The sequence below is a fragment of the Scomber scombrus genome, chromosome 16, assembly GCF_963691925.1.
Source record: "Scomber scombrus chromosome 16, fScoSco1.1, whole genome shotgun sequence".
NCBI lineage: Eukaryota > Metazoa > Chordata > Actinopteri > Scombriformes > Scombridae > Scomber > Scomber scombrus.
This window is the reverse complement of record NC_084985.1, coordinates 1,240,264-1,255,659: the sequence shown is the minus strand read 5'-3', so window position 1 is coordinate 1,255,659 and position 15,396 is coordinate 1,240,264. Positions and strand designations below refer to the sequence as shown.

Sequence of the window (15,396 nt, the reverse complement as noted above, 5' to 3'; positions counted from 1 at the left end):
TCAATGGATCAATCAACTTATCAGAGTATTGATTCATAATGTGTCAGTGATCATTTTATGTAGATTTTGTTTGACTACTGCAGACAAATTTTCTTTCAGTACATCTTCTGTCTCATTTAATTTAATATTTAAAGGATCAATTTTACTTTTAGACAAATTTAACAATAAATATGTAAAGATGTGATTAACTGCTTAAATTGCGGCACTTTTTAATCTGATATCATATAAAATAAATGATTTTTTAAAAGCAGGAACAGTTTTTATAGAGTTTATTTTTTAGTCTAATTTTAGTGAGTTTGTTTGTGTCAAAGTCAGAGAGCCGTGTCTCTCTACAGTGAGAGGTTTTTGTACGACGGCTCAATGAGTTTGTATCACTGTGGTACACGTTCGGTGGAGGAACCAGACTGGAAGTTAACTGTAAGTACATTTAACTTCTAAATAATCTCAGATTCATCATTTATTATGTTTTCAGTCAATAAATTCAGGCTTTACTTCAATATTTTGGATTGTAGTTTTATAAATGTAATATTTCTGCAGTGATCACTACAGGCTTCACTGTGATACAGATAAAAATACATCAGATGAAAAAACTCTTTAGTTACACAGAAATTATAATTTAGACAGTTTCTACATTCTTATCATTTATATTGTTCTTTTAAAGTACAGCTGCTTATTGAAGACAATAACTTGACTCATCATTGTGTCCTTATTATCTGGAAACATTTCATGTGTTTTACTCAGTCTTCCTCTCAGATTCATGAATTTAATGATAATTATTATTTTCACTATAGACAATGAATACCATAATATCTCTTGAGGTCATTTAAACACATGCTTATTCAGAAGGATTCATTTTCCAGCACTTAAAATATGTGTCAGTAGTGCAGTCTGTCTGTGTTGATGGTTCAGTATTGATAAATGTGTAAATGAGGAGAAAAAACTCATTTAAAACTCACACATGCTCAAGTAAAAGTGTTTAATTCTTTCTGTAATACATAACATTAAATGGTTTAACTCTGATGTTTAAGTGTGTTACTGAAACTAAAGTAGGAGTTTTCAGTTTGAAACTTTTTATCTTTAGTACTGAAACCTGTCTGTTGCCATGGTTCGTCAGTGATGCCTGTCTGTTGCCATGGTTACTGAGCTCAGAGAGGGAAGTGAAACACCGAAGACCAGTTTCATCTAATCTGAGAAATAGCAACAGAACCAGCAGCCTCCTCTGCTGCAACCAACAGGGTGGAGTTTATTTTGTCTTTGTATGAACTTTATTCATGTTGTCTCTCTGTCTCCTCCTCCAGTGGGTCGAGTCGCCCCCACCCTGACGGTGCTGCCCCCCTCCAGCCAGGAGCTGCAGCAGGGGAAGGCCACGCTCACATGTCTGGCCAACAAGGGCTTCCCCTCAGACTGGAGTCTGGCCTGGAAGGTGGACGGCAGCAGCAGCAGCAGCTGGGAGCAGAGCATGGGCCCCGGGGTGCTGCAGCAGGACGGCCACTACAGCTGGAGCAGCACCCTGAGGCTCACTGCAGACCAGTGGAGGAAGGTGGGCTCTGTGACCTGTGAGGCCACCCAGGGCTCCCAGGCTCCACTCTCAGAGACACTGAGGAAAGACCAGTGTTCCCAGTCCTGACCTGACTCACTGGGACTCTGTTACTGGTTTTACTCTGCTACTGCTCTCACTCTGATCTCTGCAACTCTGTTTTTTTCTCCCTCTGTATCTTTAAATGTTGCAGTAATGATGTTTCTTGCTTTTTGATTTTAATATTTCAAACAAAATAAAGACGTGTTTATCAAATCAATGACATTTGCAGCTTTATTATTATTATAATGATCATATTAAGCTCTCTTAATGATAGCAGTGTTTCCATTAAATGTACAAAAACTGATCTCTCCTCAATATAAATGGACATACCAGGCAGTCGGGTAACACATGGTGTCCTTCACATCTGTCTGTTGTTTGTCTATATACCAGTATGCTGAAAATTACTATGTACACAACACACACATAAGTATCAATAAAACATTGGACGTCCTCATTTGCATTACCTTTCACAAACGGGTCTTTTTTCTAAGAACTGTACAAGTGTTCTCTGTCTTTTTCAAATTGACAGTACGGTACACTTTTATAACATCTGCCTCACAATTAAGGATGCTCAAGATTAACAACAATGAGTTATAGTGCAATATGAAAAACTACTACCAGGCAGCAGATGTGCTCTTTCAGCAGCAGGTATAGGCTCCACAAAATGCAGTTTCTATATGATGAACAATAAAAACTAAATTAAACTTCCACAAATGGGTCTTTCATAACTGCTTCCATGCTGCTGTAAACACACACGAGTCTCACTGTTATTATAACTGACCAGCGTCTGTTATCGTCTTTGAACGAGTGGAACTGTTAGTTTCAAGACTTTGCTCACCACTCTTGGAGCTATTCACTCGAGATTAATCTGAATACGAGGCGGCAGGTGGAGCACTGGCAGACGCCTCCTCGTTCACACCATGTCTCTGTCTCAGGTGTGTAATAAAGTTAGTAGGCCTGTTCACTTTACAGTAGCACAGCACATTTTGCATAATTGCATTTGATTAGTTAAATTGTCCGTCTCTCTTGTAAAACCAGTAGTGTTTCCAAACTTTAGATTTATAGTTGGCTGGTGTGTGTGTGTTTGTTCCGCCTCCGCCATCCTCAACGCATGCAGGAGTATGTTGTGACGCAGCCCTCACCTATACTGCTCAGCATCTGCTCTGTAACGTAAGGTAACGTAGTCGGAATAGTCCAAAATATTAAATGATTGCGTGGGTCGTATTTCTAAATAAAGGCATAGAACATCTAATAATTAAATGGATCGGATTTTATCGATGCACGGATGTAAAAACCGATGCATCTCGATGTCATCCCAAAATTGCATTTATTCACGGCTGCTGTACCGATGCACTCGAATTGTGCCCGTGCGTGTCTGTGTATCGATACGAATCGGTTAATCTTTCCATCCCTAATGTACAGAAAGCTGAGGTGTGGTGGGCCTGGATGTGAAACCTGACAGAGAGCAGGAGAAGTGTAGTAAGAGTGTCTGTTTTGACCAGGGCCAGCCTTAACCTTTGTCTACTGATATTTGTCTCTGACTCTGAGTGAGACTCTAACACAGTGATCCTGTTCTGACACTGTATCAACTAAATAATCTTCAAAATTATACTTACTTTAAATAACTAAAAGTATAATTATAGAGACATTGCTGTATTAAGTGATGTCTTTTATGTCAAACCTCTGTTGTTTTGGTCTGAGTGCAGCTGTTGATCAGATCAGTTCCTCTCCAGCTGAGGGAGGTTTTTGTACGACGTTGTATCACTGTGTGAGTGGCCAGCTGTAACCCTGCTGACAGTAGTAAACTCCTGAATCTTCAGCTTGAACTCCGCTGATGGTCAGAGTGTAGTCAGTGCCTGATCCACTTCCACTAAAACGATGTGAAACTCCAGACTGACGGGATTGAGCATTATAAATCAGGAGTTTAGGAGCTTCTCCAGATTTCTGAAGGTACCAGTGGAGGTAGCCATAAACAGTTGAACTGGTTTTACATCTGATGGAGACAGTCTGTCCTGGAATAGCAGAGTGAGATCCAGGAGACTGAGTCAGGATGGTCTGTCCTAATGAACCTGGAAAACATGAAAAAGAGGAGAAGGCTTATTGAGACAAATCCAGCTTGGAGAAAGATGATCAACATGAAAACAGAAGAGTATCATTTCTTTAACATGGAGAATAGATGGAAGAAGGTAAAAGCTGCTTGTTTCAGTGTTTCTCCATCACAGCAGAACATCATTGTGGTGAACCTGGTTGCATCCTGAAGCCAAGTTTTCAGCAGAGAGTCTCACCCTGAACAAGGAGCCCCAGGGTGCCCAGCAGTAGAGTCAGTGACATCATCATTGTGCTGGCGGCGTGTCAGTGGCTCTGAAAGGTCTGGACAGCCACTGATCAACACTGGCCTCTTAACGGCTGGGAGCAGAGAGGCAGGACAGATATGCAAACACACAGAGTCAGTCAACTGTAGCTGTCCTCAACATATCATGCTGTTTCCTCCTCGCTGCTGGGACAACTCAACATTTACATCATCCTCATGTAAATTAACATAAAGCCTGAATGTGAATTCTCATTACACTCACTCTTGTGTTTGGTCTTCCATGTTTATCGGCGGAACCAAACTGGGATTGTTCCACAACTCTAAAAGGTGTGTGTTGTGTGTTGAGTCATGTTTCTATACTATCTGACAGCTAATATCTCAGGTCAATGAGGTTTGGGTAAATCAGTACAGCAAAACATTATTAAAATGTTGGAATGCAAATGTGTACGTTCAATTTGTTCTTGATGCTTATGTGTGTGTTGTGTATATAATCTCTTATATTGTTGAAGGCAGAAAGGGAGATGGGATTGTTGCTCGCTAATGCCCAAAGAGAAGCATCAAAGGACGGGAGTGTTAGTGCTAAAGAGGCATTGAGAAGTCTACACAGAGTTTATCTACATAACAGAGATGTGTGAGCTCAAATACATGTTTCACTTTTAAGCCAAAACCATTTTCAGTCTCTCCCTAACAATTTCAAACAGAAGGACATGTTAACTGCTTTTACATTAAAAATGCAATCATGTAAAAGTCAGGATTCATCAAAGTGATATCTGATTAATAATTATCAATTTAACTTCTGTGAGCTCTGTCAATTGAGTTTTAAGTATTTAAATGTATGATCAAAATGTTTTGTGTGTTTTTGATGATTATTTATTAAACTTGAGGTTTGCAGCAGTGAAAATGATCAAATCCATCAAAGAAACAACAGTTTATTTCTCCTGAAAACTTTAAATACTTTTCTTCACTGTTGAACACTTAGAAGTATTTTTCAATTATAAGGTGGATTTTTCCTTCTTCTTGTTTCAGCATCTGGAGGGCAACAGAGGAACACTGCACACCGTCCTGCTGCTGCAAACTGACAGAAAAAACACAAGAATCACTGAAACTGAAACAAAACTAGCTGAACAAGTCTGAATACACAGAGCAGAACCAGAACAAATGATCCAACAAAGACTTAAATACTGACTGAAATAATGGGGGAATGGGGAACAGGTGACCAGACACAGGTGCAGGCTGGGAGTGATTGGCTGGGAAAGACACTGGGAGCAGAGCAGGGCTGACGAACATGATGCAGGGCAGGTGTGCAGGGAAGGTGTGGAGGGAAAAGCTGAACAGAGTCGGACACACATACAACACAAAGACTAAAGAATAAGAATAAAACAGCATGAAGAAAGAGAACAGACCAACTAATAAAAGGCAACCAAAGTAATAATTCAGTCTTTCGTAAAAGAAAATAAGCCTTGTCCCTCACAGGTCCAGTCTTCACAAATAAAGTCTGAAGGCATCTGATGGACAATAGTTACAAAGGAACATAAAGACAGACTCTTAAGAGCAGGAGGGTCAAACAGGGAGTCAATCATGGCTGTATTTTCCATATGAGCAATCTGGTTGTGTTTTGTTTTGTTTGTTTTGGGGTTTTTTTGTCGGGTTCCACAGAAATACAACTCATGGCTCACTCAGGTCAGTCTTTTTAAATTTACTTCAATGCAACTAAACAGTTTCCTTCAGTTTCTTTCAGGTCATCAGAACAAAGTTGTGACTGTGTTTGTTCCACTGTGAGACATAAATATTGTGATTATTATCTGTAATACAATTGATTTATTCTGATAATAGATTCATATTTGTTATCACATGTATATAGTGTTCTAAGTCAATATTAACATGCATTATAAGACACTATCAGTGTTATACCTTTATATTAAAGTGCTGCCATTGATGCTGTTAACTACAATAAACGTCTACACAGACTGCAGAGATATGTTGCTGATCTGGAATCCCTGATTGTCGACTGGTAGCCCAGTAAATGAGAAGTTTAGGAGCTTCTCCATCTCTCTGTTGGTACCAGGCTAAGAAGTCCCCATTATAAACTCTCTGACTGGTCTTACAGTTGATGGTTGCAGATCGTCCCAGTTCAGATCTCACTGCTGCAGACTGAGTCACTGTGATCTGGCCCCAGGGTGCCCAGCAGTAGAGTCAGTGACATCATCATTGTGCTGGCGGCGTGTCAGTGGCTTCGAAAGGTCTGGACAGCCACTGATCAACACTGGCCTCTTAACGGCTGGGAGCAGAGAGGCAGGACAGATATGCAAACATACAGAGTCAGTCAACTGTAGCTGTCCTCAACATATCATGCTGTTTCCTCCCAAAAGCTTTGACTGTTTAAATAATTGGAGACACAATAGAGTATGAATGAAATATCATCTTAAAAATGTCCCAAAATGAGCATGTCAGCAACACTTCTGGGAAATCTATATTGAATTAAGGTTTTTAAATTGAATTCCTGTTGAGATAGAGAGAGGGATAAAGGAGTTCATACCAGTAAATACATCAGGATGTACGCCCTTGATTGCTGAATGGTTTACTGTCCATTCTCTTTATGGCACTTTATGAGGTTCTGCTAGGGGCTATGAATTGAAACTCTTAGTCTTAGTTTGGATGTTTAGCTTTTACTGATTCTTTTATATTTATATACATGTTTATATTTATATCTTGTTTTTTTTAATAAACATATTTATTTAAATATTTTTAATTTGGCACCGGGACATGAGCACTGCGTTTAATTTTTTTCCATGTTCCTTGGTGAAGAAATGACAATAAAATGAGTCTGAGTCTGAGACATCATGGAGCTAATTCTATGGAGGTGTCAGTCTGAGCAGATGTCTGAGGTGCTGATGCATTTTCTTCCTTCTTATTAAAGTTTTCAGATGTTTCTATTGAATCGTCCCTTCTGAACAGACATTACTCTTTACCAACATGTCAAGTGTTTGATTCACTTCTGTTTCTTTCCATTTGAGACTTATTAAACTTAGACCCATGTACCTCAAGCTAAGATGAAAACGATCATTCACACATTTATTTCATCCATTTAAACTGTTATAAGTTCATTTTCATTAGTGTTTCACATCCCTGGATCACTAACAAGTGGTCCACAGTGTCATTGTCTGGCCTTTGAGCAGATCTATCAAAAGTTCTCATGTCCCACCTGTCTTGGTTTCTTTAACAAACCCCCAATTAATTTCATAACCAGTTAAACACACATGTGAACACTTTTATAGCTCTATGTGGTCAGACACCCTCCTTTATCACTGAGCTTATACAGACCTTTATCACTGGGGGGGCAGTGAGGTGTTAGGATCAGGATTTGTTGGTTGTACCTCTCTACGACTCACATCACACCCATCTTATCATCTTTACATTGGCTTCCCATCAAGTGTAGGATTCATTTGATTCAGTGAGCTGCTCCATCCTTATATCAGCAGTAGGTCACTTAGGTCTTCTGAGCAGGGCTTTACTGGTTGACCCTCACGCTCAACTGAAAACAAAGGTGATGGTGTCTTTGAAGTGGTGAAATGCTCTTCCTATAGACAAACCATCTGTGGTCTCTGTTGATGCCTTTAAAAAGCAGCTGAAGACTCATTTATTCAAACTGGCCTTTGTCTCACCTTGTGCTGCCTACTGTTTGTATTTTGTGTGTTTTTAAGGAATGTTGTTGCTTATGTTTTACTGTTGTTTATTTCATTATATCTGATATTGTACTATTTTCATGGTTTTACTGTTGTGAAGAACTTTGTCACCTTGCTGTGTGAAAGCTGCTTTATTAAATAAACTTTACTGATGTATTTACTTACAGGCTTGAAATTAAAGGTGAACGTCCCTTTATGGTTGAGACTTCTAATGTGTGTGTGTGTGTGTGTGTGTGTGTGTGTGTGTGTGTGTTTGTGTGTGTGTGTGTGTGTGTGTTCAGTGAACTGTATCAGTCTCTGCAGTAGCTTCCAGCTGCAGCAGTCAGTTCAGTTTCGGTTCAGTCTGACTGAGGGAGGTTTTTGTACGACGCTTTTTCACTGTGTGAACACACCTCCACTGTGATAACTCTGACAGTAATAAACTGCTGCATCTTCAGCCTGAAGTCCACTGATGGTCAGAGTGAAGTCAGAGTTTCTTCCACTGCCTGAAAAACGATCTGGAATCCCTGATTCTCTATCATCAGCAGCGTAAATGAGCAGTTTAGGAGTTTCTCCATCTCTCTGTTGGTACCAGGCTAAAAACCACCCATTATAAACATCCTGACTGGTCTTACAGCTGATGGTTGCAGATCGTCCCAGTTCAGATCTCACTGCTGCAGACTGAGTCACTGTGATCTGGCCTCTGGACTCTGAGGATACAGAGACAAAAACATAAAGCAGCATCATGGTTTTGTGGGCTTCATTTCAGAGGGACGGATGTTCATAGAGGAGAGGAGTTTGATTCTCTGGACTTTACCTGTGAAGCAGCAGCAGAGGAGAGTCCAGATGAGGACGGAGATCAAAGTCATGTTTTTGATGAGGAGGATTTCTGTGGCTTCTGTTGTCATGAAGGACAGCTGTCAGTCATCCAGTGTTCAACTCTCAGGACTATAAACTCTCCCAGAGCACTGGAGCATGGTGCTGCTGATGCAAAGTGGCTCTCTATGGAAATGCTCTGACTGACTCCAACAGGGACTTGGATTACTCTGATGATGCTGTTTAATCAATGGATCAATCAACTTATCAGAGTATTGATTCATAATGTGTCAGTGATCATTTTATGTAGATTTGCTTTGACGACTGCAGACAAATTTACTTTCAGTACATCTTCTGTCTGATTTAATTTAATATATAAAGGATCAATTTTGCTTTCAGACAAATTTAACAATATATATGTAAACATGTGATTAACTGCTTAAATTGTGGCATTTTTAATTGGATATCATATAAAATAAATATTCTTTTTTAAAGCAGGAACTGTTTTTGTAGAGTTTGTTTGTGTCAAAGTCAGAGAGCCGTGTCTCTCTACAGTGAGAGGTTTTTGTACGACGGCTCAATGAGTTTGTATCACTGTGGTACACGTTCGGTGGAGGAACCAGACTGGAAGTTAACTGTAAGTACATTTAACTTCTAAATAATCTCAGATTCATCATTTATTATGTTTTCAGTCAATAAATTCAGACTTTACTTCAATATTTTGGATTGTAGTTTTATAAATGTAATATTTTTGCAGTGATCACTACAGGCTTCACTGTGATACAGATAAAAATACATCAGATGAAAAAACTCTTTAGTTACACAGAAATTATAATTTTAGACAGTTTCTACATTCTTATTATTTATATTGTTCTTTAAAAGTACAGCTGCTTATTGAAGACAATAACTTGACTCATAATTGTGTCCTTATTATCTGGAAACATTTCATGTGTTTTACTCAGTCTTCCTCTCAGATTCATGAATTTAATGATAATTATTATTCTCACTATAGACAATGAATACCATAATATCTCTTGAGGTCATTTAAACACATGCTTATTTAGGAGGATTCATTTTCCAGCACTTAAAATATGTGTCAGTAGTGCAGTCTGTCTGTGTTGATGGTTCAGTATTGATAAATGTGTAAATGAGGAGAAAAAACTCATTTAAAACTCACACATGCTCAAGTAAAAGTGTTTAATTCTTTCTGTAATACATAACATTAAATGGTTTAACACTGATGTTTAAGTGTGTTACTGAAACTAAAGTAGGAGTTTTCAGTTTGAAACGTTTTATCTTTAGTACTGAAACCTGTTTGTTGCCATGGTTCATCAGTGATGCCTGTCTGTTGCCATGGTTACTGAGCTCAGTGAGGGAAGTGAAACACTGAAGACCAGTTTGATCCAATCTGAGAAAGAGCAACAGAACCAGCAGCCTCCTCTGCTGCAACCAACAGGGTGGAGTTTATTTTCTCTTTGTATGAACTTTCTTCATGTTGTCTCTCTGTCTCCTCCTCCAGTGGGTCGAGTCACCCCCACCCTGACGGTGCTGCCCCCCTCCAGCCAGGAGCTGCAGCAGGGGAAGGCCACGCTCACGTGTCTGGCCAACAAGGGCTTCCCCTCAGACTGGAGTCTGGCCTGGAAGGTGGACGGCAGCAGCAGCTGGGAGCAGAGCAGGAGCCCCGGGGTGCTGCAGCAGGACGGCCACTACAGCTGGAGCAGCACCCTGAGGCTCACTGCAGACCAGTGGAGGAAGGTGGGCTCTGTGACCTGTGAGGCCACCCAGGGCTCCCAGTCTCCACTCTCAGAGACACTGAGGAGAGACCAGTGTTCCCAGTCCTGACCTGACTCACTGGGACTTTGCTACTGGTTTTACTCTGCTACTGCTCTCAATCTGATCTCTGCAACTCTGTTTTTTCTCCCTCTGTCTCTTTAAATGTTGCAGTAATGATGTTTCTTGCTTTTTGATTTTAATATTTCAAACAAAATAAAGACATGTTCATCAAATCAATGATATTTGCAGCTTTATTATTATTATAATGATCATATTAATCTCTCTTAATGATGGCAGTGTTTCCATTAAATGTACAAAAACTGATCTCTCCTCAATATAAATGGACATACCAGGCAGTCAGGTAACACATGGTGTCCTTCACATCTGTCTGCTGTTTGTCTATATACCAGTATGCTGAAAATTAAACAATAAAACACATCTGTTAGACTTGAGCGTGTTTCAGTTCATATTACAGATTTCTAAAGTGACATGAGGGTGATCTGCTTCTTCTAAATATTCAAATTCTAAATCAGTTTTAACATGTTTTTATTTAATTTGTTGTTTTGACATTCTGAGAAAAGTAAAACCTTCTGAATATATCTGAACTTGTTGTAGCTTTAGAAATAAAAAGCATAATATCATCAGCATACAATCACATAAAATGAATGTGATCTTTGGTTGTGACCTGTGAAATATTGACACATCAGCATACTGTTTTTAGAGGGGGCTCAAATGTTTAACATACATTAAATTTCACCTTTTTTTCAAAGTCACCTAGCTCTCTCATACCTGCAAGTAGAAATGTGATTCAAACTTTAAAACGAAGGAAAACTTCTGCTCTCTCCACAACACCAAACTGCCTTTACATAACTTGTAAACTTTTCAAACTATAAGCAGTCAAACGAGGAGTGGAAATCACTTTTTCTTCAAAGTTAGAATGGAAGCGTCAGTTAGCTTGAGTGTGAAAAGCAGTAAAAAATAACCTTAATTTTTATATTTAACTCGAGCTCACGGCCAAACCGAAAAAAGGAGACAAATAATGTTTTGTCAAAATGTAGACATAGGTGTTGGGATTCATAAAATGTGACGTTGACAAGTGGGGTCTGTACAAAATTTAAACGGGGGGCAGGGACCGGCAGCATTACCTGTCTCGCTCCCCATTGACCCTAATGTAATAGTCTTTTTTTTCCAAAATAATCTCACTCTGTCTTCGCACTGAGCTTACTCGCTCATTTTAAAGAATATCTGAATAAAATTAACACTGTCAGAATCTGCCGGCTTCTGTGTCTCTCACAGTGTTTTCAGTTTTTGGACAGGAGTTACGGTTTTCTCACAGTTTGCAATTGTTCGGGACCTTGTCAGAAGCCAAATTCTGGGGCATTTTGAGAATTTTTTCCAAGCAGATTCTTACATCGCCATAGCAACCGTAGAGCCTTAGCTGCCCATAGCAACCTGTCGCTGGGCAGAAACTGAGCTACTTTTTTGTGATTGGTTAATTCCTGTCTGTCTGTTTTGCCAGTTAACTGAGCTAATTAATTTGAATGGAGTGATTAATTCATGTTTACTGTGGACAAAATAAATAGTTTTATTGTATTGTAGTTGTATGATTTGTGGTGTATAAAAAGATTCAACATTTATCAATAGAAGATGAACATAATGTACATAATTATAATGAGTAATATAATTTCATATACAAGTAAATAATTTAAAATAAAAAAGTATAGTAAAATCTACTCTCTTAATAATAAGATTTACTTATTCTCATTATACATGCTCCCTCTTGGACAGATCATTGAGAAGCATGGTGTTTCTTTTCATTGTTGTGCTGATGATACACAGTTGTACCTACCTGTGAAACCCACTGAACCTGGATCTCTGAGTTATCTTATTGACTGCTTTAATGACCTGAAACATTTGGATTGCAAACAATTTCCTCCAACTCTTGTGTTTGGTCTTCTATGTTTATCGGCGGAACCAAACTGGGATTTTTCCACAGCTCTAAAAGGTGTGTGTTGTGTGTTGAGTCATTTTTTCTATACTATCTGATAGCCAATATCTCAGGTCTATGAAGTTTGGGTAAATCAGTACAGCAAAACATTATTAAAATGTTGGAAGGCAAATGTCTACTTTCAATTTGTTTTTGATACTTATGCGTGTGTTGTGTACATAATCTCTTACATGTCGAAGGCAGAAAGGGAGATGGGATTGTTGATCGCTAATGCCCAAAGAGAAGCATCAAAGGACGGGAGTGTTAGTGCTAAAGAGGCATTGAGAAGTCTAGACAGAGTTTATCTACATAACAGAGATGTGTGTGCTCAAATACTTTAAAAAAAGCTTTTTTTTTACTTTTAAGCCAAAACCATTTTCAGTCTCTCCCTAACAATTTCAAACAGAAGGACATGTTAACTGCTTTTACATTAAATAATATAGTCATATAAAAGTCAGGATTCATTAAAGTCATATCTGATTAATAATTATCAATTTAACTTCTGTGAGCTCTGTCAGTTGGGTTGTAAGTATTTAAATGTATGATCAAAATGTTTTGTGTGTTTTTGCTGATTATTTATTAAACTTGAGGTTTGCAGCAGTGAAAATGATCAAATTCATCAAAGAAACAACAGTTTATTAATCTTGAAAACTTTAAATATTTTTCTTCACTGTTGAACACTTGAAAGTATTTTTCAATTTTAAGGTGGATTTTTCCTTCTTCTTGTTTCAGCATCTGGAGGGCAACAGAGGAACACTGCACACCGTCCTGCTGCTGCAAACTGACAGAAAAAACACAAGAACCACTGAAACTGAAACAAAACTAGCTGAACAAGTCTGAATACACAGAGCAGAACCAGAACAAATGATCCAACAAAGACTTAAATACTGACTGAAATAATGGGGGAATGGGGAACAGGTGACCAGACACAGGTGCAGGCTGGGAGTGATTGGCTGGGAAAGACACTGGGAGCAGAGCAGGGCTGACGAACATGATGCAGGGCAGGTGTGAAGGGAAAGTGTGGAGGGAAAAGCTGAACAGAGTCGGACACACATACAACACAAAGACTAAAGAATAAGAATAAAACAGCATGAAGAAAGAGAACAGACCAACTAATAAAAGGCAACCAAAGTAATAATTCAGTCTTTCGACAAAAGAAAATAAGCCTTCTCCCTCACAGGTCCAGTCTTCACAAATAAAGTCTGAAGGCATCTGGTGGACAATAGTTACTAAGGAACATAAAGACAGACTCTTAAGAGCAGGAGGGTCAAACAGGGAGTCCAAATAACTTTGCAAAGTATGAAAATTGCAGAGGAATAATTCCAATTTATCAATAAAACACACAACTGTACAGGTTTATTTTCACTCAACTTTCACAGTCAACTGGTTGCCATTCTAGGGGCCACAAGTTTTCTTTCTTCTGTTAATAAATTTGAAAGAAGAGCAGTTCAATTTGGGATGGTGATTGCTAAAAAGGAAAACAGACTCTGTGCCTACCTATAACTTGTGGTTGGAAAAGAATCATCTGAAGAGACTGAGATTCTACAATGAATATAGAGGAGATAAGTTTGATAAAACATGGGACCCAGTATTGAATTACCTTAAAAATGTACAAAACCACACAGTGAGAGTATGATCTTGTATATGTCTACCAACTTATTTATTTTACTATTATAATTATTATTATAATTATTTTTCTGCTTATATATTCTGTCTATAGTAGATGCTCATTTTATGACCATACAATATCGTTGTAGTGCCTGATGTGCTGTGTTCTTTACATTTTTTTCTTTTTTTTTTACTCTACTTATTTTCTCTCTCACTTTTTTCTTTATTTAATTTTTTTTTCTCTATATTGAAAATCAATAAACATATTTAAAAAAAGAAAAGAAAGACTTTCACAGTCAAGGTTTCTGATCTGCCTGTGAACGTCCAACATCAGATAACTGATTCAGATTTGAAGAACAAATTTACCTTTGTGAGCTTGGACACATTTCATCAGTATCTCTAACCAGGGAAGCCCTGAATTGACACACCTAGCTACAAACATTTGGTGCATGTTTGGGACGACTTATCTCTGTGAACAAGCTTTTTCTGTGATGAGCATCAATAAAACAAACACTTGAATGACTTTCTGAAACTGGCAGCTGCTCAGGATTTGACTCCTAATATTGATGCACTTGTGAAGGCTGAGAGGAGCAAGTTAAACTGTGAGGAGCCTACTTCATGTAAAATGCTGCTTCAGAGGTTTTTCCTCCCTGAACAGAAAACAATGAATACTTACTGTGGTCAAATTTAAAGCTTTCATACATTAAACATTGTGCAAAAGGTTGTTGAGGTGGGAGGAAAACTGATAGAGACACTATGAACATCATGAATCGTCAGTGTGTGTGTGTGTGTGTGTGTGTGTGTGTGTGTGTGTGTGTGTGTGTGTGTGTGTGTGTGTGTGTGTGTGTGTGTGTGTGTGTGTGTGTGTGTGTGTGTGTGTGTGTGTGTGTGTGTGTGTTCAGTGAACTGTATCAGTCTCTGCAGTAGCTTCCAGCTGCAGCAGTCAGTTCAGTTTCTGTTCAGTCTGACTGGGGGAGGTTTTTGTACGACGCTTTTTCACTGTGTGAACACATCCTGACTGTTGATATAATGACGACTCTGACAGTAATAAACTGCTGCATCTTCAGCCTGAACTCCGCTGATGGTCAGAGTGAAGTCAGAGTTTGATCCGCTGCCTGAAAAATGATCTGGAATCCCTGATTCTCGAGTGGCAGCATAATAAATGAGAAGTTTAGGAGCTTCTCCATCTCTCTGTTGGTACCAGGCTAAACAAGGACTGGAACCCGAACTGCCACAGTCTCCATCATCATCCTGACTGGTCTTACAGCTGATGGTTGCAGATCGTCCCAGTTCAGATCTCACTGCTGCAGGCTGAGTCACTGTGACTTGGCCTCTGGACTCTGAGGATACAGAGACAAAAACATAAAGCAGCATCATGGTTTTGTGGGCTTCATTTCAGAGGGACGGATGTTCATAGAGGAGAGGAGTTTGATTCTGTGGACTTTACCTGTGAAGCAGCAGCAGAGGAGAGTCCAGATGAGGACGGAGATCAAAGTCATGTTTTTGATGAGGAGGATTTCTGTGGCTTCTGTTGTCATGAAGGACAGCTGTCAGTCATCCAGTGTTCAACTCTCAGGACTATAAACTCTCCCAGAGCACTGGAGCATGGTGCTGCTGATGCAAAGTGGCTCTCTATGGAAATGCTCTGACTGACTCCAAC

The 15,396-nt window shown here is 39.1% G+C and overlaps 5 gene segments (V, D, J or C); 2 read left to right on the top strand and 3 right to left on the bottom strand.

Moving 5' to 3' along the window:
- Positions 1-38: 38 nt before the first annotated feature.
- Positions 39-1,790, top strand: LOC133996750 (Ig kappa-b4 chain C region-like). The segment is given in 3 exon segments: positions 39-46; positions 386-417; positions 1,299-1,790. Coding segments are annotated over 3 exon segments (369 nt in total).
- Positions 1,791-3,340: 1,550 nt separating this feature from the next.
- Positions 3,341-3,916, bottom strand: LOC133996270 (immunoglobulin kappa variable 1-39-like). The segment is given in 2 exon segments: positions 3,341-3,648; positions 3,865-3,916. Coding segments are annotated over 2 exon segments (360 nt in total).
- Positions 3,917-7,948: 4,032 nt separating this feature from the next.
- Positions 7,949-8,458, bottom strand: LOC133996749 (immunoglobulin kappa variable 4-1-like). The segment is given in 2 exon segments: positions 7,949-8,262; positions 8,370-8,458. Coding segments are annotated over 2 exon segments (366 nt in total).
- A 513-nt stretch (positions 8,459-8,971) lies between these two features.
- Positions 8,972-10,359, top strand: LOC133996289 (Ig kappa-b4 chain C region-like; the record flags this gene model as incomplete). The annotated part of the segment is given in 2 exon segments: positions 8,972-9,005; positions 9,888-10,359. Coding segments are annotated over 2 exon segments (357 nt in total), but the record flags the coding sequence as incomplete, so codon positions are not given.
- A 4,373-nt stretch (positions 10,360-14,732) lies between these two features.
- Positions 14,733-15,272, bottom strand: LOC133996256 (immunoglobulin kappa variable 4-1-like). The segment is given in 2 exon segments: positions 14,733-15,076; positions 15,184-15,272. Coding segments are annotated over 2 exon segments (396 nt in total).
- Between the last annotated feature and the right edge of the window lie 124 nt (positions 15,273-15,396).